Source organism: Mobula hypostoma, chromosome 4 (genome assembly GCF_963921235.1).
Source record: "Mobula hypostoma chromosome 4, sMobHyp1.1, whole genome shotgun sequence".
Lineage (NCBI taxonomy): Eukaryota > Metazoa > Chordata > Chondrichthyes > Myliobatiformes > Myliobatidae > Mobula > Mobula hypostoma.
The window spans coordinates 167,774,460-167,802,247 of NC_086100.1; the positions used below are offsets into that span (position 1 = coordinate 167,774,460).

General features: G+C 47.9%; 1 protein-coding gene across 1 annotated transcript; it reads right to left on the reverse strand.

Moving 5' to 3' along the window:
- Window positions 1-27,121, reverse strand: LOC134345990 (deoxycytidine kinase-like). Its single transcript, XM_063047329.1, has 7 exons — window positions 27,040-27,121; window positions 23,873-23,991; window positions 19,838-20,031; window positions 10,213-10,360; window positions 8,854-8,969; window positions 4,546-4,645; window positions 1-158 (listed from the first exon to the last, which is right to left on the reverse strand). Exons 1-7 carry the CDS (start codon window positions 27,119-27,121, stop codon window positions 132-134), a joined length of 786 nt encoding a protein of 261 aa, XP_062903399.1. The 3' UTR covers window positions 1-131.
- Window positions 27,122-27,788: the final 667 nt, after the last annotated feature.

Genomic DNA, 27,788 nt, shown 5'->3' on the forward strand with positions numbered 1-27,788 from the left:
TAGTTCAGTTGGTAACTGAAGCTCATATGATGGCGGACGAACACACAGCAATCACACAGTAAGGTAAAATGTCAGCAGATTCACTATTCACTCGTGTTTCCCAGTTCCCTGCTCCATGGGATTCACCCAAGTTACAATAAATGTAGAAAGTCTTTGATCTGGAGAAGGAAAAAGAGCGAGCATTTTAGTGCTTTTGCCCTGCAGTCAGAGAGTGATAGCAAGTATCATTTTATTGGATCTGGGTTTCAAGGATTTTCTCTCTAAAGAAATGCATTATTCTCACAAACTCCTGGGAGTTTCAAACCCGCAACAGCTCTGAGGCTTTATAAGGCATTGGTCAGACCACACTTCCTTTGTTTCTGTAATTTATGCTGAGATATGGTGTGGAATGGGTCCCTGGAGTACTGTGAGCAGTTTTGGGCCCCTTACCTAAGAACCAATGAGCTGGCTTTGGAGAGGGTCCTGAGGAAGTTTTTGAGAATGATCCCAGGAATGGAAGGGATACCATAGGAGGACCATTTCATAGCTCTGGGCCTCTGGAAGTTTAGAACAAGAGGGAGAATCTCACTGAAACCTACCAAGTATTGACAGGCTTAGATAGAGTGGATGTGTAGAGAATGTTTCCTATGGTAGGGCAGTCTAGAACCAGAGGGCATAGCTTCAAAATACAAGGGATCCCTTTAGAAAAGAAATAAGAATAAGGTATATTTAAAGCAGAGATTGACAGGTTATTGATTAATAAGGGCGTCAAAAGTTACAGGGAGAAGGCAAGAGAATGGAATTGAGAGAGATGATAAATCAGCTATGATTGAATGGTGGAGCACTCATTTAGGGCTGAATGTCCTAATTCTGCTCATATGTCTTATGGTGCTATGGAACTAAGAATAGAAAATTCTGGAAACACTTAGCAGGTCAGGCAGCATCTGTAGAGAGAGGAGCAGGGTTAATGCTTCACGATTTTTCCTTGGGCAGAATGCTACAAGTTTAGAGAGGATAAGTTAGAGTGAACATGGGCTGTGGGAACACTGATACAATCAATGTTATCTCGGCAGTCAGCAATGAATGTATCGAGAGGGGTTAACAGGCGAGAGGGAGGGGTACAGTAGATTGGGAAGTTTAAAGACAGGACAAAGGGTCTACAGTTTGGTCTGATCACCCCTGACCAAAGAAATGAGACAGAGGTGAAGGTGGTGAGCAAAGAGCCCAAAGTTACAGGAGACTGCAGATGCTGGAATCTGGAGCAACACAGAAATTGTTGGAGGAACTCAGCATATCGATCAACATCAATGGAAAGAAATGGACAGTTGACATTTAAGATTGAGTCTTTTCATCTGAACTGAGATAGCCAGCATCATAAAGAGAGGGTGAGAAGTGGAGAAAGAGCTTGCTGGTGATAGGTGGGTCCAGGAGTAATAGGCAGGTGAGGGAGAAGGAGATTGGGAATGACATCAGAAGCTGGGAGATGATAAGTGGAAGTGGCAAAGAGCTGAAAATGATGTAATCTGACATCATTCCAACTCTCCTCATCTGCCTATTAATCCCCTTTGCTGGTTCCACCTAAGACCTACACAAGATATTTTGCAGATGCAGGAAATATTGAGCAACACACACAAAGTGCTGGAGGAACTAATAAGTCAGGCAGCATCCATCGGTGGTGGGGATGGGGGTGGTGGTGCAGGAAATTAACTGTTTGTGCCTCTCCATGGAAGCTGCCTGACTTGCTGAGTTCCTCCAGCACTTTGTGTGCGTGTTCCACCTATCTCCTGCCAGTTCTTGCTCCACCCGTTCCATTTCCTTTTTTATACTGGCTTTCTCCCCACTTTCAGTCCAGGCAAAGAGCCTCGACCCAAAATGTTAACCATCCATTTCCCTCCATAGACGCTGCTCGACCCACAGAGCTTCTCCAGAACTTCGTGTGTAGCTCAACATTATGGTGGGTAAACATTACGTCACTGAATTCACTGAGAGGGCGAAAAGGAGTGTGAGACAAGGCCTCTATTGTAGAGGACAGGTGCCTGGGGATGTAGCGTAATTTGAAACAGGATTGGTTTAAGAGCCTTGCCCCTCAACAAACATGACTGAGGTGGACAGTCTATGAAATATGAAAGCAGTTTGATACAGCTGTATAGGGAACAGATGAGGCCACGTGGGGAGAACTCCAGAGCAACACACACAAAATGCTGGAGGAACTCGGCAGGCCAGGCAGCATCTATGAAACGGAATAAACAGTCAACGTTTCAGGCCAAGACCCTTTATCAGGATTGGAAGGGAAGGGGGAAGAAGCCATAAAAAGAAGGTGGGGAGAAAGGCAGTAGAAGGTAGAAGGTGATAGGTGAAGCCAGGTGGGTGAGGGAGGAAATAAGCAGTTGGGAGGTGACAGGTAGAAAAGGCTGGAGAAAATGAATCTGATAGGAGAGGAGAGTGAAGGGAAGGAGGAAGGGTATCAGGGGGAGGTGACAGGCAGGTGAGATGAGATGAGAGGGCAGCCAGAGTGGGGATTGGAAGAAGAGGGGGAACTATTACCAGAAGTTAAAGAAAGTGATGTTCATGCCATCAGTTTGGAGGCTACCCAGATGAAATATGAAGTGTTGCTCCTCCAGCCTAAGAGTGGCCTCATCATGGCAGCAGAGGAAGCCATGGACTGATGTGTCAGAATGGGAATGAAAATTGAAATTAAAATGGCTGGCCACCGGGAAATTCTGCTTTTTGTGGATGAGGCGAAGAAGCTCGAGGAAACAGTCCCCCGATCCACGTCGAGTCTCACCAGTGCAGAAGAGGCTGTATCAGGAGCTCCAGATGTAGTAGACCTGGACAGATTTGCAGGTGAAGTGTTGCCTCATCCAGAAGGACTGTTCGGGGCCCTGAATTGAGGGAAGGGAGGAGGTGAACGGCAGGTGTAGCACTTCTTCCACTTGCAGGGGTAAGTGTCAGGGAGAACGCTCTACAGTTTGAAGGCAGATCAAAGAAATGCAGGCACTGGAAATCTGAAATAAGAAACCTGAACTGATCCTGAAGGGTCCACAATCTGAAACACTGTCTGTTTCACTCTCCACAGATGCTGCCTGAGCTGCTGAGTGTTTCCAGCCTTTTTGTTTTTTTTTAAATTTCAGTTTAATGATAGATGAGCTATCAGTAGAGACTGGGTTCACTGGGTTGGTTCCTGGGATGAAGAATTTAACACTCGAAGAAAGGTTGAGCCTGTACTCAATGCAGAATGAAAGATATTCAGGTGATCTTATTGAAATGCACAAGAATTTGAGGGGGACTGAGAGGGTGGGTGCAGAGAGGATGTTTCCTCTACTGTGGGTATCTGGTACTAGAGGGTCCACCTTCAGAGTATTAAAATGGAGGGTGGTATCATGACTGTGAATTTCTTTAATCCAGACAGATGTGGTGGCTGAGTCAGTGAGGTGAAGAATGAATGACATTGAACAGTGAAGAAGTCAGAGGCATGGGCGAGGGGAAGAGTGGTACTGCAGTGGATGTGGGATCAGATTGGTGCGGCAGAGTAAGCTTGAGAGAGTAAATCGTCTACTCCTACTCTCTACCTTATGTTCTCCTCCCTGTTGTTTGTGGGAGCTCTCTGTGTATAGATTGGCTGCTACACTCTCTGTGTCATATACACATTTACAAGGATGTTGCCAGGACTTGAGGACCTGACTTTATTTTATTTATATTATTTCTGTATTTTATTTAGTGAAAGCGTGGAGTAGGCCCTTCTGCCCTTTGAGACAGGCCGCCTCAGCCCTGATATATCCTAACCGAGTCACAGGACAATTTACAAAGACCATCTAACCTATCCGATACATCTTTGGACTGTGGGAGGAAACCAGAGGACCCGGGGGGAAACCTGTGCATTCCACGAGGAGAACGTACAGAGACTCCTTACAGAGTGGCACTGGAATTGATCTCCAAACTCGGGAATGCCTCAAGCTGTAATAGCATTGCACTAACCACTTTGCCACTGCGGTGCCCGTTACAGGGAAAGGTTGAACAGGTTAGGACATTATTCCCGGAACGTGGGAGAATGAGGGGAGATTTGATAGAGGTATACAAAGGTGTAAGGGGTATAGATAGGGTAATTGCAAGCAGACTTTTTTTCATAGGGGTTGGGTAAAACTGGAACTAGGGGTCATGGGTTAAGGGTGAAAGGTGAACTGCTTAAGGGGAATCTGAGGGGGAACATCATTCAGAGTGTGGTGAGAGTGTGGAACAAGCTGCCGGTGGAAGTGGTGGCTGTGGGTTCAACTTCAACATTTAAGGTAAGTTTGGGTAAGTACATGAATGGGAGGGGTTTGGAGGGGTATGACTCGACCACAGTGGTTGGACATGGCTGGTGTGTCTGAAAGGTGTGACCAAAATACACTCACATTCCTTCTAGTGAACGAGAACAGACAGAGAACCCTTCATTTGCAAAGCCGTGGCCAAGTTCCCAGTTCTATCCATCTTAATTTGATCGATGATATCACACAACATTCACAAAACCTTTAATTCATAATGGGTTAGCTGAATTTGTAAAATTTGCATTTATCAATATTCCCATACCTTCTCAATCATCTTTTGACACTTGGCTTCATTCTGCTTGAAATCCTCATTGGCGTCCAGTGTCAAAACTGGAACTTCATTCAGATAATCAAAGTGCAAGCTGTAATTAGAACAACACATTGAACCAAAAGTCAAACAAGCCAACGGTGTCTCTTTATAAGTAACTAAGATTGATAATAGGACTTTCACCAGAGCTTTACATGAAAGATTGCCAGAACTGCCATTCCACAGCGGTATTTTGTGTGGGCAGGCAGGTTGTCCTGTGAAGTGTTTGAAACCTGAACAGTTCACAAACTGGAAATGCACCTGCAAACCAAACCAAATTCCCACTCAGCAGAAGCTGACTCCATGGCAGAAAGCAAATCCTTCCCACCAGTCCCTGGAATGTTAATCAGGCTGCACCCAAACTGAGAGTTTATAAGCTGTGGATGACCTGCAGTAAGTATTTTTTGAGTTAATCAGAAATTTTTGAGCAAAACTTTTTACTCCAGTCTCACATCCCTGGCTTAATCGATTCAACCCTCTCTCCAGCTTTGTATGGGAGCGGGAGCCTTTCAGACTTTTGCACTTATCTTACTATTCAACTTGATCTTGGCTGAAGTGTAGCTTAATTCAGAATAAATAGTTCCTGTTAAAGTACTGACATAATGTAGTAAAATGGGTTGAATTGATGGTCCAATGAATGTAGATTATATTTTTTGTTCATATTATCAATAAAATACATTTTTGAAATCATTTTTAAGAAGTTAGCTCCATTATACTTAAGACCCTACCATAAAGCAAAGCACCATCGCAGCTCCGATGTTCTATTTCTCTCCTTCACACCGCAGCAAGCAGGTTGGAAGATAACTGGCTCATGGTCCCTCACTGCGAGGGTGATGCGGTTTAGAAATAGGGAATGATTCTTACATTTGTGCAGGGTGTAGGTGAGCTCTCACCTGCACAGTTCCAGTCCCCTTGTTGAAGAAAGGAAACACCAGCACTGGAGACAGACTGAACCAGGCTAATCCAATCAGGAGTTGAATCTGTATTCTATGGAGCTTTGAATGAGGGATGATCTGGTTGAAATATGACAGAATTTTCAGGAGTATGACAGGCTAGATGTCGAGATGCTTTCACCAGAGGGAGCGTCCTAATGAGAGGACATGGTTACTGGAATTCTCTGCTTTAGAAGGCTGTTGTGTTGTGTGGTGGGGTGGAGATACATCCCTACCAAAGGAGGTGGAAGGTACCCCCTCCCTCTGTATTCCTGCAAGTTACCCTTGGGCAAGGTGTAGCACTGGCTTAGCCCCATGATCAGGGTTACATGAAGCCAGGGGAGCAAGTGGTGGATGGTCGTATGAGTAGCTGGTGCATATCACAATTCCTGGCTACGTGACCACTGATACCAGGCGGACAATCTCAGAGGAGTATTGATAATGGCTGGGGTCACCCACCTTGTAAAGACACTGTCCAAAAGAAGGCAATGGCAAATCACTTCTGTAGAAAAATTTGGCAAGAACAATCATGGTCATAGAAAGAGCATGATGGCCCATGTCATACGACATGGTACATAGTGAACGAGAGAGCTGTGGAGGCTGGATCAGCTGGGGTGTTTAAAGAGGAAGTAAATAAATCCTTGAATGATTGAGGGTTATGGGGAATAGACACAGAAGAGGAGTTTAATTAGCTATAATCATATTAAAAGGTGGGCCAGGCTTGAAAGGCCGTGTTTTCCATTGGAAAACTCCCATTATCTTATGTTCCCCCTGGCTACAGCACGTTCTTGATGGAGACAGTTCCAGATATCCACTGCCCTTTGTATGGGAACAAGCCTCCTGAGCTAACTCCTAAATAGCTGCCTCTGGCTTTGTGGCTTTGTGGCTCTATCGTATTGGACTCCTGGCACCAGCGGAAATAGTTTCTGTCTCTAGCCTATCAAATCACCTTAAGAATCTTCATCAGATCACCTCTTAATCAGTACTCAGTACTCAAGGAAACAGAGGCCTAGTCTGTGCTGTCTTCGCCATTATTCAAGCCTTTAGTTTCAGTAACAGTCTGGATAATCTCTGCAGCATCCTCTTCAAATTCATCCTGTCCTTCCAGAGCTCAAGTGACCAAGATGAAACTAGTGTCACACAGGTAATTGCTCCCAAAATTTATTTCCAATGCCATTTGTCTACAGGAATTAATGACTAATAACCATATCAAGGGTTTGTGTTGCTTCTGTTGTTTAGGGAAGGAACAATGGTTGAACCCATTTTGTTGAATAGCACAATACAAGATGGAAAGCCATTGAACCCATGAAATCAAAGTAATTCCCTCAAGAAGCCAACAAGATGCTTCTTCTTCCTTTTCCTGATACTCCTAACTTGCCTTTCTTTTCTGGCTGAATACTCATCCCGTTCTGATTGCCAGATACTATTGAATTTGTATCTACTTCATGCTCCCTAAAGATCTAATATGTTTCAATTGGAACATCGCTCATTCAACTAAACTGCATCGAATACAGATTCAGCTGTGTTAGCTGCCAGTGATTAGACAGTCCAAGAACTAGCCCGGTGAACAATCATTTGGACTGTATCCAGTGAAGGCATATCCTTTAGCCCACAGAACAGCAGGGCACAGTACCGCTTCTTTCTCTTCACGTCCGCTCTACTGAGGCTATTCAACATCCAATAGGCTTCAATGAGATTGCCCCTCATTCTTCTAAATTCCAGTGAGTACACGCCCAGAGCCTTCAATTGCTGTTTATATGAAAACCTTTTCATTCCCAAAATGTCAGCACATTCTTTCTTAAATAAGGGACCCAAACTGCTCACGATAGTCCAAGTGAGACCTCTCCAGTGCCTTATACAGTCTCAGCATTACATCCTTGCTTTCATATTCTAGTCAAACAATATGGAAGTAGGCCCTTCGGCCCAGCTGGTCCACACTGACCTGGATGCCCATCCCTCATTTGCCAATGTTTGGTCCATAATCCTCTAAAGCTTTCCTATCCATGCACCTGTATTTTAAAAGTTGATATTGTACCTGCTTCAACCACTTCCTCTGGAAGTCATTCCACACAGATACACTTTGCTGAGCACATTCACTGAACTTTAACATTATCCATTGTGGTATAGTGGGTTGCTCTGATGATCTGCTAGGATGTTACATAAATGCACACCATCACTCACAAAAATGCAGAGACCTCCTGGATTTCCCCTTTTCTTCTTTACTATTGAGCTTGGCAGGAGGGCAGGTGATTAGAGGGCGAGGTCTGGAGGTCAGTAGCAAAAGAACCAGAAGGCACAGGAGCATGGTTTTTCTTGTGAGGCAGAGCTATGATATGGAACACTCTGGGAGGGCTAAACAGGGTAGGACATATACAGTGAACAGTAAGGCACTGAAGTACTGTAGAACAGAAGGATCTGGGAATACAGATCCATAATGCCTTGAAAGTGGCATCACAGATAGATGGGGTCATCAAGAAAGCTCTTGGCCCTTTGGAGTGCAGGAATTGGGATGTTATGTTGAAATTGTACAAGACATTGATGAGTCCTAATTTGGAGCATAGTGTGAAATTCTGGTCACCTGTGTACAGGAAATATATCAATAAGTTTGAAGGAGTGCAGAGAAAATTTACGAGGATGTTGCCAAGACTTGACCTGAGTTATAGGGAAGGGTTGAATAGGTTACGACTTTATTGCCTGGAGTGTATGAAAATGAAAGGAGATTTGATAGAAGTATACAAAATTATGAGCGGTATAGATAGGGCAAGTGAAGTTGGGTGAGAATAGAACTAGAAGTCATAGGTTAAAAGTGAAAGGTGAAAATTTAAGGGGAATCTGAGGGGGATCTTCTTCACTCAGAGGGTGGTGAGAGTGTGGAACAAGCTAACAGCAGAAGTGTTTGATTTGGGTTCAATTTCAACATTTAAGAGAAATTTGGATAGGTGCGTGGATGGGAAGGGTATGAACAGTTATAGTCTGAGTGCAGGTTGATGGGACTAGGCAGAATAATGTTCATCACAGACCAGGAAGGCCAAGGGCCTCTTTCTGTGCTGTGGTGCTCTCTGATTCCGCATAATGGAAGGAGATTCAATATGAACTCGCAAGCTGGAGATAAAAATTACAGGAGTGTGGGCAAAGACAGCGAACTGGGGCTAATTGGAGAGTTCTTGCACAGACACGACTCTCTGTGCAGGAGTTCCATTCCCATAAATCTCAGTCCCAACTCTGAGCCATGAATGGTCGAGTTCACACCATTACACTAACACTATGTTCCCACGTTCTCATCAAAAGTAGATGCTGAGTAAAACTGGGGCAAGTTCCCATGTGTACTCACTGCATTGTCCTGCGCTGCAGCCAGTCCTCGTGCTTGGAGTGAAGCCTCTCCAGATACTCCGTCGAAATCGCCTGCTCCTCCTCCCGTCCCCTCACAATCAGCCTCTTCATACAGACCTGATGAGGAGAAGAGAGAGAGACAGTATCCTCACTTAGCGAAGCTCATCCAAGCTCTCTGGCCATGCTCCCTGTGTTGGTAAAGGAACAGACTACCCCATACTTTCCCAAATTACATTAGAACCAGAACTCTTAGCCTATTCCTCACCAGCTCAGTGACAATCCCCCTCTGCCCCAGAGTTGCCATTCAAGCATCGCTTCAAAAATACTAACACGCTGGCGAGGCTGCATTTGGAATATGCTGTTCAAATTTGGTTACACTGCTGTGGGAAAGATGCCCTTAAGATAGAAAGAGTGGCAAAGGAGATTTAAAAGGATGTTGCTGGGACATGGGCTGAGTATGGAGAGTGGGTGACCAGCTTGGGACTGTTTTCAATGGATAGTAGGAGAATAGAGGTGTATACAATCATGAGGGATATAGAAGGACTATACACACACAAAATGCTGGAGGAACTCAGCAGGTCAGGGAGCATCGATGGAGGGGGCTGTACAAGATTTCCAGCATCTGCAAAATCTCTTGTGTCTGTGTTGTGTATAGATAGGGTGATAGTCTTTCTCCCAGCGTTGGGGAATCAAGAACTCGAGGGCATAAATTTAAGGTGAGGGGGAAGAAACTTAATAAGGACCTGATGGGAAACTTTTTCATCCAGAGGATGGTCAGTAGATGGAATAAGCTGCCAGAGGAAGTGGTTGCAGCAGCCACATTAACAATATTTAAGTGATACTCCTACAGCTACATGGATAGGAAAGGTTTAGAGGGTATGGATCAAACACAACAAATTGGACAAGCTTAGCATTGATCTGAAGGGCCAAGGGGTCCACTTTCGTGCTCTATGATGCCCTGACTTTATGACTACCAGATCTAGCATTTTTATTCCAGTACCACTGAGGGACTGTTGCACTGTCAACAATACTGCCTCTTTTTAAATTTATTTTCAGGGTCTGGCTGTTGCTGACATCACCCATCCCATTTATGAGTTACTTTCCTGAACCGCTGCAGTGCTTCTGGTGAAGGTGCCCTGACAGTGCTGTTGGGGAGGGTGTTCCAGCAGATACCAGTGACTCACAATACATTCTCCAAGCGACTTAAAGGGGAACCTGCAGGTGGCAGTGCCCCACTGCACCTGCTGCTCTTGCACTTCTTGGTGGTAAATGTTGTCGAGCTTCACGCTTTGTGGATACTGTTGGAATATCCTGGGTGGTAACTGCAGAAGGACCTTGAATGACCAGACAAGAGCCTCACCTCAGGGGTCGCTCGAAGGTAGATGATGCCATCAAGTTTGATCTGATTTCCAAACCAGTTGTGTATCCAGCCATGCCAGTCCTGGTAGATAATCCACTCCGTCTTGTTGATACAATGGGATTCGTACAGGTTAGTTGCAAAGACATACCTGCCATTAAAAGAAGTAAAGGTAAATGGTGCTTAGCCGAGCTTCCACCTGTTGTGTAGTTCAGGGAACAGTTACTTGAAGTCGCAACTCCTGTGTGAGAGATATGTGTCTTAGGATCACTTGTGTGAGAGATATGGGTCGCATTGTTTACTTGTGTAAGAGAGGTGGGTCTCGTTGTTTACTTGTGTGAGAGATGTGGGTCTCGTTGTTTACTTGTGTGGGAGATATGGGTCTCGTTGTTGACTTGTGTGAGAGATGTGGGTCTCATTGACTTGTGTGAGAGATATGGGTCTCGTTGTTTACTTGTGTGAGAGATATAGGTCTCGTTGTTTACTTGTGTAGGAGATATGGGTCTCGTTGTTTACTTGTGCGAGAGATATGGGTCTCGTTGTTTACTTGTGTGGGAGATATGGGTCTCAGGGATTAACTTCGAGAGGAGAGTTTCCCGAAGGCCCAAGGACAATATTAATAAGTGGTTGTTGAATATCATAAACCTGCAGGTGCTGGAAATCTGAAGTAAAAATAGAAAATGCCAGAAAAGCTCAGCTGGACAAGCAGCATCTGTGGAGAGAGAAACGGAGTGAACATTTCAGGTTGATGACTTTCCATCAAGAAAAAGTTAGAAATCAAGTAATTTGAAGAGAAAGGAGAGGGGTAGAAAGGATACTGACAATGTAGTACGGCCCCTCCCACAGAGCAGAGTTCCCTCAGCATTACTCACCCCAAGGAACATTGCTCCCTCAGTGTCACTCCTCTCAAAGCGTGGCACTCCCTCAGTAACATCCCCTCCACGGTGTAGCACTCCCTCAGTAACATCCCTTCCACGGTGTAGCACTCCCTCAGTAACATCGCTTCCACGGTGTAGCACTCCCTCAGTAACATCGCTTCCATAGTGTAGCACTCCCTCAGTAACATCCCTTCCACGGAGTAGCACTCCCTCAGTAACATCGCTTCTATAGTGTAGCACTCCCTCAGTAACATCCCTTCCACGGTGTAGCACTCTCTCAGTAACATCCCTTTCACAGTGTAGCACTCCCTCAGTAACATCCCTTCCACAGTGTAGCACTCCCTCAGTAACATCCCTTCCACAGTGTAGCACTCCCTCAGTAACATCCCTTCCACGGTGTAGCACTCTCTCAGTAACATGCCTTCCACAGTGTAGCACTCCCTCAGTAACATCCCTTCCATAGTGTAGCACTCCCTCAGTAACATCCCTTCCACAGTGTAGCACTCCCTCAGTAACATCCCTTCCATAGTGTAGCACTCCCTCAGTAACATCCCTTCCACAGTGTAGCACTCCCTCAGTAACATCCCTTCCACAGTGTAGCACTCCCTCAGTAACATCCCTTCCACGGTGTAGCACTCCCTCAGTAACATCCCTTCCATAGTGTAGCACTCCCTCAGTAACATCCCTTCCACGGTGTCGCACTCCCTCAGTAACATCCCTTCCACAGTGTAGCACTCCCTCAGTAACATCCCTTCCAGTGTGTAGCACTCCCTCAGTAACATCCCTTCCACAGTGTAGCACTCCCTCAGTAACATCCCTTCCACAGTGTAGCACTCCCTCAGTAACATCCCTTCCAGTGTAGCACTCCCTCAGTAACATCCCTTCCAGTGTAGCACTCCCTCAGTAACATCCCTTCCAGTGTAGCACTCCCTCAGTAACATCCCTTCCACAGTGTAGCACTCCCTCAGTAACATCCCTTCCACGGTGTAGCACTCCCTCAGTAACATCCCTTCCACAGTGTAGCACTCCCTCAGTAACATCCCTTCCACAGTGTAGCACTCCCTCAGTAACATCCCTTCCACAGTGTAGCACTCCCTCAGTAACATCCCTTCCACAGTGTAGCACTCCCTCAGTAACATCCCTTCCAGTGTGTAGCACTCCCTCAGTAACATCCCTTCCACGGTGTAGCACTCCCTCAGTAACATCCCTTCCACAGTGTAGCACTCCCTCAGTAACATCCCTTCCAGTGTGTAGCACTCCCTCAGTAACATCCCTTCCACAGTGTAGCACTCCCTCAGTAACATCCCTTCCACAGTGTAGCACTCCCTCAGTAACATCCCTTCCACAGTGTAGCACTCCCTCAGTAACATCCCTTCCAGTGTAGCACTCCCTCAGTAACATCCCTTCCACGGTGTAGCACTCCCTCAGTAACATCCCTTCCACAGTGTCGCACTCCCTCAGTAACATCCCTTCCAGTGTGTAGCACTCCCTCAGTAACATCCCTCCCACAGTGTAGCACTCTCTCAGTAACATCCCTTCCACAGTGTAGCACTCCCTCGGTAACATCCCTTCCAGTGTAGCACTCCCTCAGTAACATCCCTTCCAGTGTAGCACTCCCTCAGTAACATCCCTTCCACGGTGTAGCACTCCCTCAGTAACATCCCTTCCACAGTGTCGCACTCCCTCAGTAACATCCCTTCCACGGTGTAGCACTCCCTCAGTAACATCCCTTCCCAGTGTGTAGCACTCCCTCAGTAACATCCCTTCCACAGTGTAGCACTCCCTCAGTAACATCCCTTCCAGTGTGTAGCACTCCCTCAGTAACATCCCTTCCACAGTGCAGCACGCCCTCAGTAAAATCCCTTCCAGTGTAGCACTCCCTCAGTAACATCCCTTCCAGTGTGTAGCACTCCCTCAGTAACATCCCTTCCACAGTGTAGCACTCCCTCAGTAACATCCCTTCCCAGTGTAGCACTCCCTCAGTAACATCCCTTCCAGTGTGTAGCACTCCCTCAGTAACATCCCTTCCAGTGTGTAGCACTCCCTCAGTAACATCCCTTCCAGTGTGTAGCACTCCCTCAGTAACATCCCTTCCACGGTGTAGCACTCCCTCAGTAACATCCCTTCCACGGTGTAGCACTCCCTCAGTAACATCCCTTCCACAGTGTAGCACTCCCTCAGTAACATCCCTTCCACGGTGTAGCACTCCCTCAGTAACATCCCTTCCACAGTGTAGCACTCCCTCAGTAACATCCCTTCCACGGTGTAGCACTCCCTCAGTAACATCCCTTCCACGGTGTAGCACTCCCTCAGTAACATCCCTTCCACGGTGTAGCACTCCCTCAGTAACATCCCTTCCACAGTGTAGCACTCCCTCAGTAACATCCCTTCCACGGTGTAGCACTCCCTCAGTAACATCCCTTCCACGGTGTAGCACTCCCTCAGTAACATCCCTTCCACAGTGTAGCACTCCCTCAGTAACATCCCTTCCACGGTGTAGCACTCCCTCAGTAACATCCCTTCCACGGTGTAGCACTCCCTCAGTAACATCCCTTCCACGGTGTAGCACTCCCTCAGTAACATCCCTTCCATAGTGTAGCACTCCCTCAGTAACATCCCTTCCACGGTGTAGCACTCCCTCAGTAACATCCCTTCCACAGTGTAGCACTCCCTCAGTAACATCCCTTCCACGGTGTAGCACTCCCTCAGTAACATCCCTTCCACGGTGCAGCACTCCCTCAGTAACATCGCTTCCATAGTGTAGCACTTCCTCAGTAACATCCCTCCCACGGTGTCGCACTCCCTCAGTAACATCCCTTCCAGTGTGTAGCACTCCCTCAGTAACATCCCTTCCACGGTGTAGCACTCTCTCAGTAACATCCCTTCCACGGTGTCACACTCCCTCAGTAACGTCCCTTCCAGGGTGCCACACTCCCTCAGTAACATCCCTTCCACAGTGTAGCACTCCCTCAGTAACATTCCTTCCACGGTGTAGCACTCCCTCAGTAACATCCCTTCCATAGTGTAGCTCTCCCTCAGTAACATCCCTTCCAGTGTAGCACTCCCTCAGTAACATCCCTCCAACAGTGTAGCACTCCCTCAGTAACATCCCTTCCACGGTGTAGCAATCCCTCAGTAACATCCCTTCCACGGTGTCGCACTCCCTCAGTAACATCCCTTCCACGGTGTAGCACTCCCTCAGTAACATCCCTTCCACGGTGTAGCACTCCCTCAGTAACATCCCTTCCACGGTGTAGCACTCCCTCAGTAACATCCCTTCCACGGTGTAGCACTCCCTCAGTAACATCCCTTCCAGTGTGTAGCACTCCCTCAGTAACATCCCTTCCACAGTGTAGCACTCCCTCAGTAACATCCCTTCCACGGTGTAGCACTCCCTCAGTAACATCCCTTCCACGGTGTAGCACTCCCTCAGTAACATCCCTTCCACAGTGTAGCACTCCCTCAGTAACATCCCTTCCACGGTGTAGCACTCCCTCAGTAACATCCCTTCCATAGTGTAGCACTCCCTCAGTAACATCCCTTCCACAGTGTAGCACTCCCTCAGTAACATCCCTTCCACGGTGTCGCACTCCCTCAGTAACATCCCTTCCATACTGTAGCACTCCCTCAGTAACATCCCTTCCATAGTGTAGCTCTCCCTCAGTAACATCCCTTCCAGTGTAGCACTCCCTCAGTAACATCCCTTCCACAGTGTAGCACTCCCTCAGTAACATCCCTTCCAGTGTGTAGCACTCCCTCAGTAATATCCCTTCCACAGTGTAACACTCCCTCAGTAACATCCCTTCGAGTGTGTAGCACTCCCTCAGTAACATTCCTTCCACGGTGTAGCGCTCTCTCAGTAACATCCCTTCAATAGTGTAGCACTCCCTCAGTAACATCCCTTCCACAGTGTAGCACTCCCTCAGTAACATCACTTCCACGGTGTAGCACTCCCTCAGTGACATCCCTTCCATAGTGTAGCACTCCCTCAGTAACATCCCTCCCACGGTGTCGCATTCCCTCAGTAACATCCCTTCCACGGTGTAGCGCTCCCTCAGTAACATCCCTTCCATAGTGTAGCGCTCCCTCAGTAATATCCCTTCCACAATGTCGCACTCCCTCAGTAACATCCCTCCCACGGTGTCGCACTCCCTCAGTAACATCCCTTCCAGTGTGTAGCACTCCCTCAGTAACATCCCTTCCACGGTGTCACACACCCTCAGTAACATCCCTTTCACGGTGTCGCACTCCCTCAGTAACATCCCTTCCACGGTGTAGCACTCCCTCAGCAACATCCCTTCCAGTGTAGCACTCCCTCAGTAACATCCCTTCCATGGTGTCACACTCCGTCAGTAACATCCCTTCCAGTGTGTAGCACTCCCTCAGTAACATCCCTTCCACGGTGTCGCACTCCCTCAGTAACATCCCTTCCAGTGTGCAGCACTCCCTCAGTAAAATCCCTTCCACAGTGCAGCACTCCCTCAGTAACATCCCTTCCATGTGGTAGCACTCCCTCAGTAACATCCCTTCCATAGTGTAACACTCCCTCAGTAACATCCCTTCCACAGTGTAGCACTCCCTCAGTAACATCCCTTCCATAGTGTAGCACTCCCTCAGTAACATCCCTTCCACAGTGTAGCACTCCCTCAGTAACATCCCTTCCACAGTGTAGCACTCCCTCAGTAACATCCCTTCCACGGTGTAGCACTCCCTCAGTAACATCCCTTCCATAGTGTAGCACTCCCTCAGTAACATCCCTTCCACGGTGTCGCACTCCCTCAGTAACATCCCTTCCATAGTGTAGCACTCCCTCAGTAACATCCCTTCCAGTGTGTAGCACTCCCTCAGTAACGTCACTTCCACGGTGTCGCACTCCCTCAGTAACATCCCTTCCATACTGTAGCACTCCCTCAGTAACATCCCTTCCATAGTGTAGCTCTCCCTCAGTAACATCCCTTCCAGTGTAGCACTCCCTCAGTAACATCCCTTCCACAGTGTAGCACTCCCTCAGTAACATCCCTTCCAGTGTGTAGCACTCCCTCAGTAATATCCCTTCCACAGTGTAGCACTCCCTCAGTAACATCCCTTCGAGTGTGTAGCACTCCCTCAGTAACATTCCTTCCACGGTGTAGCGCTCTCTCAGTAACATCCCTTCAATAGTGTAGCACTCCCTCAGTAACATCCCTTCCACGGTGTAGCACTCCCTCACTAACATCCCTTCCACAGTGTAGCACTCCCTCAGTAACATCCCTTCCACGGTGTAGCACTCTCTCAGTAATATCCCTTCCAGTGTGTAGCACTCCCTCAGTAACATCCCTTCCATGCTGTAGCACTCTCTCAGTAACATCCCTTCCAGAGTGTAGCACTCCCTCAGTAACATCCCTTCCACAGTGTAGCACTCCCTCAGTAACATCCCTTCCATAGTGTAGCACTCCCTCAGTAACATCCCTTCCACAGTGTAGCACTCCCTCAGTAACATCCCTTCCACGGTGTCGCACTCCCTCAGTAACATCCCTTCCACGGTGTCGCACTCCCTCAGTAACATCCCTTCCATAGTGTAGCACTCCCTCAGTAACATCCCTTCCACGGTGTCACACTCCCTCAGTAACATCCCTTCCAGTGTGTAGCACTCCCTCAGTAACATCCCTTCCACAGTGTAGCACTCCCTCAGTAACATCCCTTCCACGGTGTAGCACTCCCTCAGTAACATCCCTTCCAGTGCAGCACTCCCTCAGTAACATGCCTTCCAGTGTGTAGCACTCCCTCAGTAACATCCCTTCCACAGTGTAGCACTCCCTCAGTAACATCCCTTCCACGGTGTAGCGCTCCCTCAGTAACATCGCTTCCATAGTGTAGCACTCCCTCAGTAACATCCCTCCCACGGTGTCGCACTCCCTCAGTAACATCCCTCCCACAGTGTCGCACTCCCTCAGTAACATCCCTTCCACCGTGTAGCACTCCCTCAGTAACATCCCTTCCACGGTGTAGCACTCCCTCAGTGACATCCCTTCCATAGTGTAGCACTCCCTCAGTAACATCCCTCCCACGGTGTCGCATTCCCTCAGTAACATCCCTTCCACGGTGTAGCACTCCCTCAGTAACATCCCTTCCACGGTGTAGCACTCCCTCAGTAACATCCCTCCCACGGTGTCACACTCCCTCAGTAACATCCCTTCCATGGTGTAGCACTCCCTCAGTAACATCCCTTCCACTGTGTCGCACTCCCTCAGTAACATTCCTTCCACGGTGTAGCACTCCCTCAGTAACATCCGTCCCACGGTGTCGCACTCCCTCAGTAACATCCCTTCCACGGTATAGCACTCCCTCAGTAACATCCCTTCCATAGTGTAGCACTCCCTCAGTAACATCTATTCCATAGTGTAGCACTCCCTCAGTAACATCCCTCCCACGGTGTCGCACTCCCTCAGTAACATCCCTTCCATGGTGTAGCACTCCCTCAGTAACATCCCTTCCACTGTGTCGCACTCCCTCAGTAACATCCCTTCCACGGTGTAGCACTCCCTCAGTAACATCCGTCCCACGGTGTCGCACTCCCTCAGTAACATCCCTTCCACGGTATAGCACTCCCTCAGTAACATCCCTTCCATAGTGTAGCACTCCCTCAGTAACATCTCTTCCATAGTGTAGCACTCCCTCTGTAACATCCCTCCCACGGTGTCGCACTCCCTCAGTAACATCCCTTCCATGGTGTAGCACTTCCTCAGTAACATCCCTCCCACGGTGTCGCACTCCCTCGGTAACATCCCTTCCATGGTGTAGCACTCCCTCAGTAACATCCCTTCCACGGTGTCGCACTCTCTCAGTAATACCCCTTCCAGTGTGTAGCACTCCCTCAGTAACATCCCTTCCATGCTGTAGCACTCTCTCAGTAACATCCCTTCCAGTGTGTAGCACTCCCTCAGTAACACCCCTTCCACAGTGTAGCACTCCCTCAGTAACATCCCTTCCATAGTGTAGCACTCCCTCAGTAACATCCCTTCCACAGTGTAGCACTCCCTCAGTAACATCCCTTCCACGGTGTCGCACTCCCTCAGTAACATCCCTTCCACGGTGTCACACTCCCTCAGTAACATCCCTTCCACAGTGTAGCACTCCCTCAGTAACATCCCTTCCACAGTGTAGCACTCCCTCAGTAACATCCCTTCCACGGTGTAGCGCTCCCTCAGTAACATCGCTTCCATAGTGTAGCACTCCCTCAGTAACATCCCTCCCACGGTGTCGCACTCCCTCAGTAACATCCCTCCCACAGTGTCGCACTCCCTCAGTGACATCCCTTCCATAGTGTAGCACTCCCTCAGTAACATCCCTCCCACGGTGTCGCATTCCCTCAGTAACATCCCTTCCACGGTGTAGCGCTCCCTCAGTAACATCCCTTCCATAGTGTAGCGCTCCCTCAGTAATATCCCTTCCACAATGTCGCACTCCCTCAGTAACATCCCTCCCACGGTGTCGCAGTCCCTCAGTAACATCCCTTCCATGGTGTAGCACTCCCTCAGTAACATCCCTTCCACTGTGTCGCACTCCCTCAGTAACATCCCTTCCACGGTGTAGCACTCCCTCAGTAACATCCGTCCCACGGTGTCGCACTCCCTCAGTAACATCCCTTCCACGGTATAGCACTCCCTCAGTAACATCCCTTCCATAGTGTAGCACTCCCTCAGTAACATCCCTTCCATAGTGTAGCACTCCCTCAGTAACATCCCTTCCACAGTGTAGCACTCCCTCAGTAACATCCCTCCCAATGTGTCGCACTCCCTGAGTAACATCCCTCCCACGGTGTCGCACTCCCTCAGTAACATCCCTTCCACGGTGTCGCACTCCCTCAGTAACACCCCTCCCGTGAGGTCCAGCCTCAATATCACCCCTCCCATAATGAGGCACTGCCTTTCTTCCACTCCTCCAAAAGAGTGGCACTCCCTCAGTACCATCCCTCTAACAGTGCGGCTCTCCCCCAGTACCACCCCTCTGACAATGTGCACTGCAGTACAGAGAGCAGAGTACCCTCAGCAATCACTCGTCCCACAGTACAACAGCCTCTTCCATAGTGTGGTACTCCCTCAGTACCACCCCTCCTTTGTGGCAATGTTTGCAGATCACACAAAGATAGGTGGAGGGGTAGGTAATGCTGAGGAAGCAATGTGATTGCAGCAGGACTTAGACAAGTTGGAAGAATGAGCAAATAAGTGGCAGAGAGAATATAGTGTTGGGAAATGTATGATAATGCATTTTGGTAAAAGGAACAAGAGTGCAGTCTTTTATCTAAATGGGGAGAAGGTTCAAACATCAGAGATGCAGAGGAACTTAGGAGTCCTCATGCAAGACAATTTCCAGGTTGAGTCTGTGGTAAAGAAGGCAAATGCAATGTTGGCATTTATTTCAAGGGGAATAGAATATAAAAACAAGGAGATAATGCTGAGGCTTTATAAGACACTAATCAGGCTGCACTTGGAGTATTGTCAATAGTTTTGGATCCCTATCTCAGAAAGGATGTGTTATCATTGGGGAGAATCCAGAGGAAGTTCACAAGGATGATTCTGAGAATGAAGGGGTTAACATATGAGGAGTGTTTGGCAGCTTCGGGCCTGTACTCAGTGGAATTTAGAAGAATGCAGGGGGACCTTGTGATCTTCTGACTGAGAGATAAGGCTGTGGTCACTGAGCAACTCCTAGTACTTTGCACCAACATCCTCATTCCGAGGAGAACGGTGAAATCCTAGCACCGTCAGTACCTGTCACTGTAGAGAGACCGCTCGAAGAACTGAACCGGGTTGGCCGAGTCCCTCAGCTTGTCGCTGACGGACCTGAGCTGTGAGCGGGTCCTGCTCAGGCAGGCGTAGTTCTGGAAGGTGTAGGACCACCGCTCTGGCTTGTTGTACATCATCTGCAGGAGGTTCCCTCCGCACTTCTGGGATGCCGTCAGCTCCTTCAGCACGCGAGGGGATAGTTCGAGCCACCAGCAGAAAAAGCAAAAGAAATCAAAATCTTTAAGTCAAATCGGGGTTCCTGTTAAGTGCACATGTACAGTGAGGTCGGGGTGCAGCGAAAACTTGCTTGCAGCGGTATCCCAGGCACCTACTGCAGGGACAGAAACTACTCTTCAAAACAACGGAGCTGCAGAATCAGCCGGTTCCCATACAAAGGGCGGGGGGGGGGGGGCGCAGTGACTCGTCGAGAGACGGGACCCTAGAGTACATACAATATTCTCTGTCCTACTGCTCTCCGAGATGTAAAGGGAACTTCACCCCACGGTCCAGGCCAATGTTTAACCAACACCACAACATAGATAAGATGTACTCACAATATCCCAGCCTCTCTTCACCCATGTTTGTATAGCACCCTCTCCTGGTTCCACCCACCCACCCACCCACTTTGTACACAGATTCCCCCCTCCCCTTCTACCCCTACCTGGTTCCAACTGCTATACTCCTCTCCCCTAATAGTCCCTATTATCACCCCCTGTACTTATTAAATCCAGCTTTGGTAGCTCTCTATGTTCCGGTCTATCTCCCTCCAGCAGCCGTCTCAGACCTTCATCCTTTCCCCTCACTACCTTGCTCCATTTGTTTGCTTCCTCCCCCTCTCTTTTTCACGGTCTGTCTCCACCTGCCCCTGTCTCTCAGCTCCAGCCCCTGCTCAGCTCCCATTACTAGCACAAGCTGTCTGTCAGCTCGCAGCCCTGGACATAGAGAGACTGCAGATGTTGGAATCTGGAGCAACAAATGATCTGCCGGTGTCTGTGGGAGAGGGGAAGGAGGTATCAATATTTCAGCTTGAACTCAGCATGGAACTATTTTACCCCTTCTCGGCCCACCAGGTGGAACTCACTGGGTCAACAGTATCTGTGGATGGAAATGGACAGTCGTTGCTTCAGGTCAACAGCAAAGATGAACCAGGATGCTTTTAGCAACTACAGCTCAGCGTTCAATACTATCATCCACTCAAAACTAATCAATAGTCTTCAGGACCTCAGCCTCAATACCGCCTTGTGCAGCTGATTATTTACTTCAGGAGGAAGAATCCAGAGGCCCATGAGCCAGTCCTCATCGAAGGATCAGAGGTGGAGTGGGTCAGAAACTTCAGATTTCGCATGTTATTATTTTGGAGGGCCTTCTCAGTGAAACTTACCAGATTTTGAAAGGACTAGATAGGGTGGATGTGGATGTGGTCCTATGGTGGGGGTATCCAGAACTAGAGGGCACAGCCTCAAAACTGAGGGGTGACCCTTTAGAACAGAAGTAAGGAGGAATTTTTTTTAGCCAGAGAGTGGTGAATCTGTGGAATGCTCTGCCACAGACTGTGATGGAGGCCAAGTCCGTGGGTATATTTAAAGCAGAAGTTGATTGTTTCCTGATTGGTCAGGTCATCAAAGGTGTATGGGGTTGAGTGGGATCCAGGATCAGCCGTAGTGGAGTGGCGGATAAGACACCATGGGCTGAATGGCCTAATTCTTCTCCTCTGTCTTATGGTCTGTCCTAGCCCAGCACATGTGCAATTAGGAAGAAAACATGGCAACACCTCTAATTCCTTAGAAGTCTGCACAGGTGTGGCATGGCATTTAAAACTTTGACAAGCTTCTACAGATGTGTGGTGGAGAGTATATTGACTGGATGCATCACAGCCTGGTATGGAAACACCAATGTCCTTGAAAGGAAAATCCTACAAAAAGTAATGGATACAGCCCAGTCTACCACAGGTAAAGCCCTCCCCACCATTGAGCACGTCTGCATGAAACACTGTCGCGGGGAAGCAGCATCCATCATTACGAATCCCACCACACAGGCCATGCTCTCTTCTCGCTGCTGCCATCAAGACTTAGGACTCTCACCACCAGTTCAGGAACAGTTATTACCCCTCAACCATCAGGTTCCTGAACCAGAGGGGATAACTTCACTCAACTTCACTTGCCCCATCATTGAAATGTTCCTACAGCCTATGGAATAAATTTCAAGGGCTTTGCATTTCATGTTCTCGGTGGTTATTGCTTATTTATTTATTATTATTTCTTTCTTTTTTGTATACTGTTGCTTGTTGTGTTTTGCATACTGGTTGTGCACCCAGGGTGGCGCGGATTTTCATTTATTCCGTTGTGGTTACTATTCTGTTATGGAATCATTGAGTATGCCTGCAAGAAAATGAACCTCAATGTTGTATATGGTGACATATATGTACTTTGATAGGAGACTTATTTTGAACATTGACCCATTGAGATCCTCCAGCATTCTGTTCTTTGATGGCAGTTGAGGTTGTGGATTTGATCTGATGCATTTGGACTCTTCTCTCCTTCTGTTAGTACTGTTCCATTCTGGAGAGGGACAAAGGAACCTACATTTATATGACCATTAGACACCCCAGCAAGTGTTACAGGGAAGGAATTACATTGTGACGTGTAGTCACTGTATACTGTTGGAGATTCAATTGACCTACTGAGTTCCTCCAGCATTTTGCTCATTGCTCCAGATTTCCAGCATCTGCAGACTCTCTATTCCATACACCTCCACCAGAGGGAGTCATTTTCCATCTTCACCCAATCAAAAGCTTTAAGTAACTTGAATATTTTAATTGCATCAACTCCTTAAACAGCCCTTATACTGTGAATGCTCCAGCAAAAGATCTGTCAACCTCTTGTTATATCTTATTCCTCAGTCACAGCTAGTGAATCCATTCTAATTATATTACTTAGTGTAACAGTTGAATCTTTGGTCCTAATAGCCTCAAAGCTAACACCTGTGGTGAGAGCCAGTCCTTAGCCAACCAAAGCACTCTGAGAAAATCTTCAGGTCTTGTTAAACAGATTGATGGAGGATTGGAGAGGAGATGAGGAAAGTTTTCCCTCGGAGTCATAGTTTCATGGAATCACACAGTATGGAAGTAGGCCCTTCAGCCCAACTAATCCACGTCGACAAAGACACCCACCTAAGGTGAAGGGTCTCAGCCCAAAACATCAACTGTTTATCCCCCTCTGTAGGTACTGTCTGACTTGCTGAGTTCCTCCAGCATTTTGAAATGCGTTACCCCTCTAAGCTAGTCTATGTTTGGCCCATAACCGTCTGGACCTTTCCTATCCATGTACCTGTCCAAGTGCCTTTTCAGTGTCAATATTGTACTACCTCAACCATTTCCTCTGCCAGCTCATTCCATATATAGATCGCCCCATGGGTGAAAAGGTTGCTCCTCATGTCCCTTTTAAGTCTTCCCCTATTCTGTTAAACCTATGCCCTCAAATTCTTGATACCCCAACTCTGGGAAAAAGTCTGTCACCATTCATTCTATCTATATCCCTCATGGTTTTATCTATAACATCACCCTCCAGCCCCTTCACTCCAATGAATAAAATCCTGGCCTGAAATGAACGGGGATGATGAGTCAGCCTGAGAATGTGCGATAGGCAGGAACCTCCATCACATTTAAACAGTGCTTGGAGATTAGGGACCTATAGGACTCCAGGCCTCATGCGGGAAGGTACGGTTAGAAGGAATAACTTCCTACCGTGTCACAAATCAAGAGATGGATATTCAGCCAATCAAGCCTGTGATCATGACCAATCTATTTCAAATCCCCTGCACCCACACCCAATTCCCAAGTTCTCCCACCCATAGCTCTCAGAAATCAAACAATCTCGGGCTTGAAAACGTCCAACAGGTAAGTTCTCATCTCAAGGACAAGCCTTCTATAGACGGACTATCCTGCCAATGAAGAACCCTCTTCCCACCTCACCTCAAGTTGATCCACCTCAAAAGAAAATGCAATTTGGAAGTCTCTCATACCTCGGAGTCTTCTTTGTCAGTCTGAACACTGCAACACCAACGGGCGATGGGTTCCAGCACCACATCCCAGTCCTGACTTGTTTCTGCTAGAATCTGAATCAGCGTTGATTTTCCTGCAGCTGTAAAATTACCTTTGGTGAAATAGCACTTCATTTAAAGAAGCAAACCTGAGGTAAAATGTGAGTGAATAATGTGATAGGTCCAAGGGTCAAGAGGATTGAGACCTGCTCCTTTGGACAGGAGAACACAGGCAGACTTTGGGGAGGGGGATGGTTTGGACAACAGCATGATGGGTCAAATGGCTTCTTTCTGGATAGAGGGTCATGGAGAGATGCAGTGGGCCCTTCAGCCCATTGAGTCTGTGCTGATCATCAGTCCCCCATTTACACTAATCCTACATTAATCCCATTTTATTCTCCTCACATTTCCCTCAACTCCCCATCCCCCAGATTTTACCCCTCACTCACACACTGGGGACAATTTACAACAACCAATTTACCCACCAAGCTCTGAACTGGAGCACCCAGGAGAACTCATACAATCACAGATTGCACCCAACATCAGCATTGGACTGGGATCCCTGTTGCTATGAGGCAGTGATTCGACTATGTCAGAGACTTTAGTCTTTTGTTGAAATTAATTTAGAAGTTACAAGGCCCTCCACAGGGTCATCAGAACACCACAGAGTTAAAAGGAGAGGCCAACCAATATTCTATTTAATAACAAACCATGAACCAGAATTAGTTCACAACCTGATAGTGAGTGAACATTTATACAAAAGCTGTTGTGGTGTAACAGTGTGATCGAGAGGGAGAAAGACAATCCTTCTCTCAGTTTCTATCTTTGGATTAGACTGATTTTCAGGCTCTGAGATAGAGTTTTCACAGGAAACTGGACAGTCTATCCATGAGTAAAATGGTCTAATAAGAAATTTGTACTCAGTGACTGAATGCCCATTGTCCATTGAAAGAGGACACCCCTAGATTTCATGTCATTCTCTGTAAAGTAACTTCTTCCTCCTTTTCCCAAGACTGTGGCCTCTGACTCTAGATTTTCAAATCAATTGGGAAGAATCTCCTGGGACTCATCCCATCAATCCTCCTCCAAATCCTGGACATCACTGTAGGATCACCTCTCCTTCCTCTACAGTCCTGTGAGCCAGACTGACTTGATCTCTACTGGTTACAGGATGGTAAATCCAGGGTAGATTGACTCCAGCAATGGTGCAAATCCACCTTCAGTAAACTGATACTTGGGTACTGGCATGGAACACTGCAGATAAGGTTCCCCCAAAGCTTGATCTTTGCTCAGTCCGTGGAAAATGGGTGGGGGGGGGGGTATGGTTAAGACCTGTGCAGGTTTTGTGTTGGGGATGTTCAAAGCCAGTTCAACTTGGGCACTGGTGAAATCAGAGATTTCAATCAAGAAAGTTAAGGCAGAGGGCAAGTTACAATTTTACTGACAGGGGCAGCAGGTGAGGAGAGGACATGGTGGCCAGATCATGGAGAGAACTGAGGACCATTCTGGGATCAATTTCAAAATAAAGATGTTGCTGAATTGGGATTGGTGTAGAGCAACATATCCAGTATCCATGGGTGAAAGTCAATGAGGCCAGGGGTCAAAGGTGATGGTCAATTATCCCAATGACCATCAGTGAAGGACCTTAAGCTCAGGGGACAAGGATCAAATCAGCAATTTTGGAGACCATCAGTGAAGGTCAAATGAGTTCAGGGGTGAAGGGCAAAGGTCAATGAATGCAGGGTTGGAACAATCCTCAGCATCGTAATTAAAGTCAATGAGCCTGGGGGTCAAATGTGAAGGCCAACATTCCCAGAGACCAAAGGTGAAATTCAACTTTCCCAGGGGTCAATGTTGAAGATCGATGAGAACAGGGGACATTGGCAAAGGTTATGTCATAAGGGGACATTGAGAGCGGACCCAAACTCAAGACACAGACACTGAAGTACTAGGAAAAGGACAAGGTTTATCAAGAAAGCAAGGGGAGTCAGGGAGAAATGATGCTGGACATGCACACAGGCCCTGAACAAGACAGGGACACTGACCCTGGGCTAGGACTAAGACTAGAAAAGCAGGACCAGGACAAGAAATTTGGAACTAGGAGTCTGGGCTAGGACTCCAAGTCAAAGACTAGACAGGGACCCTGAACCTGCGTCTTGACTCACGCTCCGACCTCCGATCTAAGCGAGGACAAGATGTGGCTACGGGACCGGATGTGGAATTCCTGCACAGGATGAGAACACAAAGCCTTGACTTGGACAGGACAAGGTTCTTGGACGTGGCTCCGGCTAGACGAGGTTCTTGGACGTGGCTCTTTGACTAGGTTTGGCTCGGTTCTTGGACTCGGCTTGATTAGGCTCTTGGGTACAGAGCCGGGACCCTTTCTTAGAAGCAGGGCCAGGATGACTGCCAAGGATACTTACCAAGGTAACTGTCAGGGATTCAGATGGGGAGGAGAAGGGAGCAGTCCAGCAGGGAATTGCTGGTTTGCAGAGGTATTTATGTGCCAGCCCAAAACTAGAATCAGGTGCCTCAATTAAGGCACCCAATGGAACAAGGGAAAACAGGAAAACCCGGAATAAGGATTAAAGAACCGGACTGTGGACCGGAATGCGGATTTCATGGACCGGACCGTGACAGGTTAAAATTTAAAGATTAGCTTTATTTGTGACATTTAAATTTAAACGTCGAAACATACAGAGAAATGAATTATTTTTGCCAAATCAAATCAGCAACGATTGCTCTGGGCAGCCCACAGGTGTTGCCACGCTTCCGGCGCCAACACAGCATGCCCACAACTCAGGAACGCTGACTGTATGGTCTTGGGAACGTGGGGGGAGGGAGGGAGGAGGGAAAGGAGCACCTGGAAGAAATTCACGTGGTCACGGGGAGCAGGTACAGTCTCCTTACACTGGTGGAAACCTGGAAAAGGTCAAACTGAGGGAAGAAATCAGAGAGAACGGATATCGGTGGGAAGAGAAACCGGACCAGGGTGAAAGGATGGAATCAAGGCCAGGAGAAATGTTTGGTGGAGCAAGAGCAGGTGTGTGAGATCAGCGAGAGAAAGTATGAGACTGCAGAGGACCGAGGGGCTCTTCCTCCACCTCAGGGCAGCCCCTGCTCTCTGCCCAGTCGGGAGGTTCACTCACCTATATTCCCCTCGATGGAGACCCTCCTGGGGACGTTGCTGCAAGAGTCAGCACGGCTCCGTTTGCTGGGAGGCAATTCCATGGTGTGGGGTCAGGCAGGGATTAATGGAAAACTTTGTCCCGCTCCCTCTCTGGAAAGGTGAATCGCTGGCAACAAGCGACGCTCTCACTTTCTCTCGCTTTCATACCGCGCGCTTCAATAATCGTCATGTGAAGAGATGAACTTACCAGCTTCGCAAACCACACCTCTATTGGCCCCATCTGAAGTTGGGTCGCAGATGTTCTTCGCCAGTCATTTCTAGAAACTGCAGCAAGCCACACTGGCAGCTGGCGCTGTCCCCCTGGGAGCAGTGAAACCCCGGAGATACGTCGCAGAGGCACCCGGGGCTGTGGTGGCTCTGAGGGCGCTGGAGGTGGTGTGGCTTCCTACGGAGATACAGTAAACGACAAACAACCTGAAAAGGAATGAGAGTCTCTCCATCTGCATGGGAAGTAAGCTCAGGAAGGTGCAGACGTTGGTCACGGTGTGTTTAATGCAGCCTGTGCTAACGACTTGTATTTAAATAACAGGTGCAGCCCGAGCTTTCACTGAACTGAGCGGTGCAATGGGTTTTTGATCTGGTTCATGGATTCCTTGGCTGCCTGCCACTAGAATCAAGGGGTTGCACAGCATAGAAACAGGCCATTCGGCCCCCAGGTCTTTTGCTAACCATCTTGCCTGTCTATACTTATCCCACTTACCTGCCAGT

What these genes read in the sequence shown, in the direction of transcription:
- LOC134345990 (XM_063047329.1), bottom strand. Translation starts at nt 27,121, where the DNA reads ATGGAATTGCCTCCCAGCAAACGGAGCCGTGCTGACTCTTGCAGCAAC. An exon ending in CTCCATCGAGGGGAATATAG is followed by an intron (nt 23,992 to 27,039) that starts GTGAGTGAACCT and finishes GTAATTTTACAG; the next exon opens with CTGCAGGAAAATCAACGCTG. An exon ending in CGGTCTCTCTACAGTGACAG is followed by an intron (nt 10,361 to 19,837) that starts GTACTGACGGTG and finishes TTTTAATGGCAG; the next exon opens with GTATGTCTTTGCAACTAACC.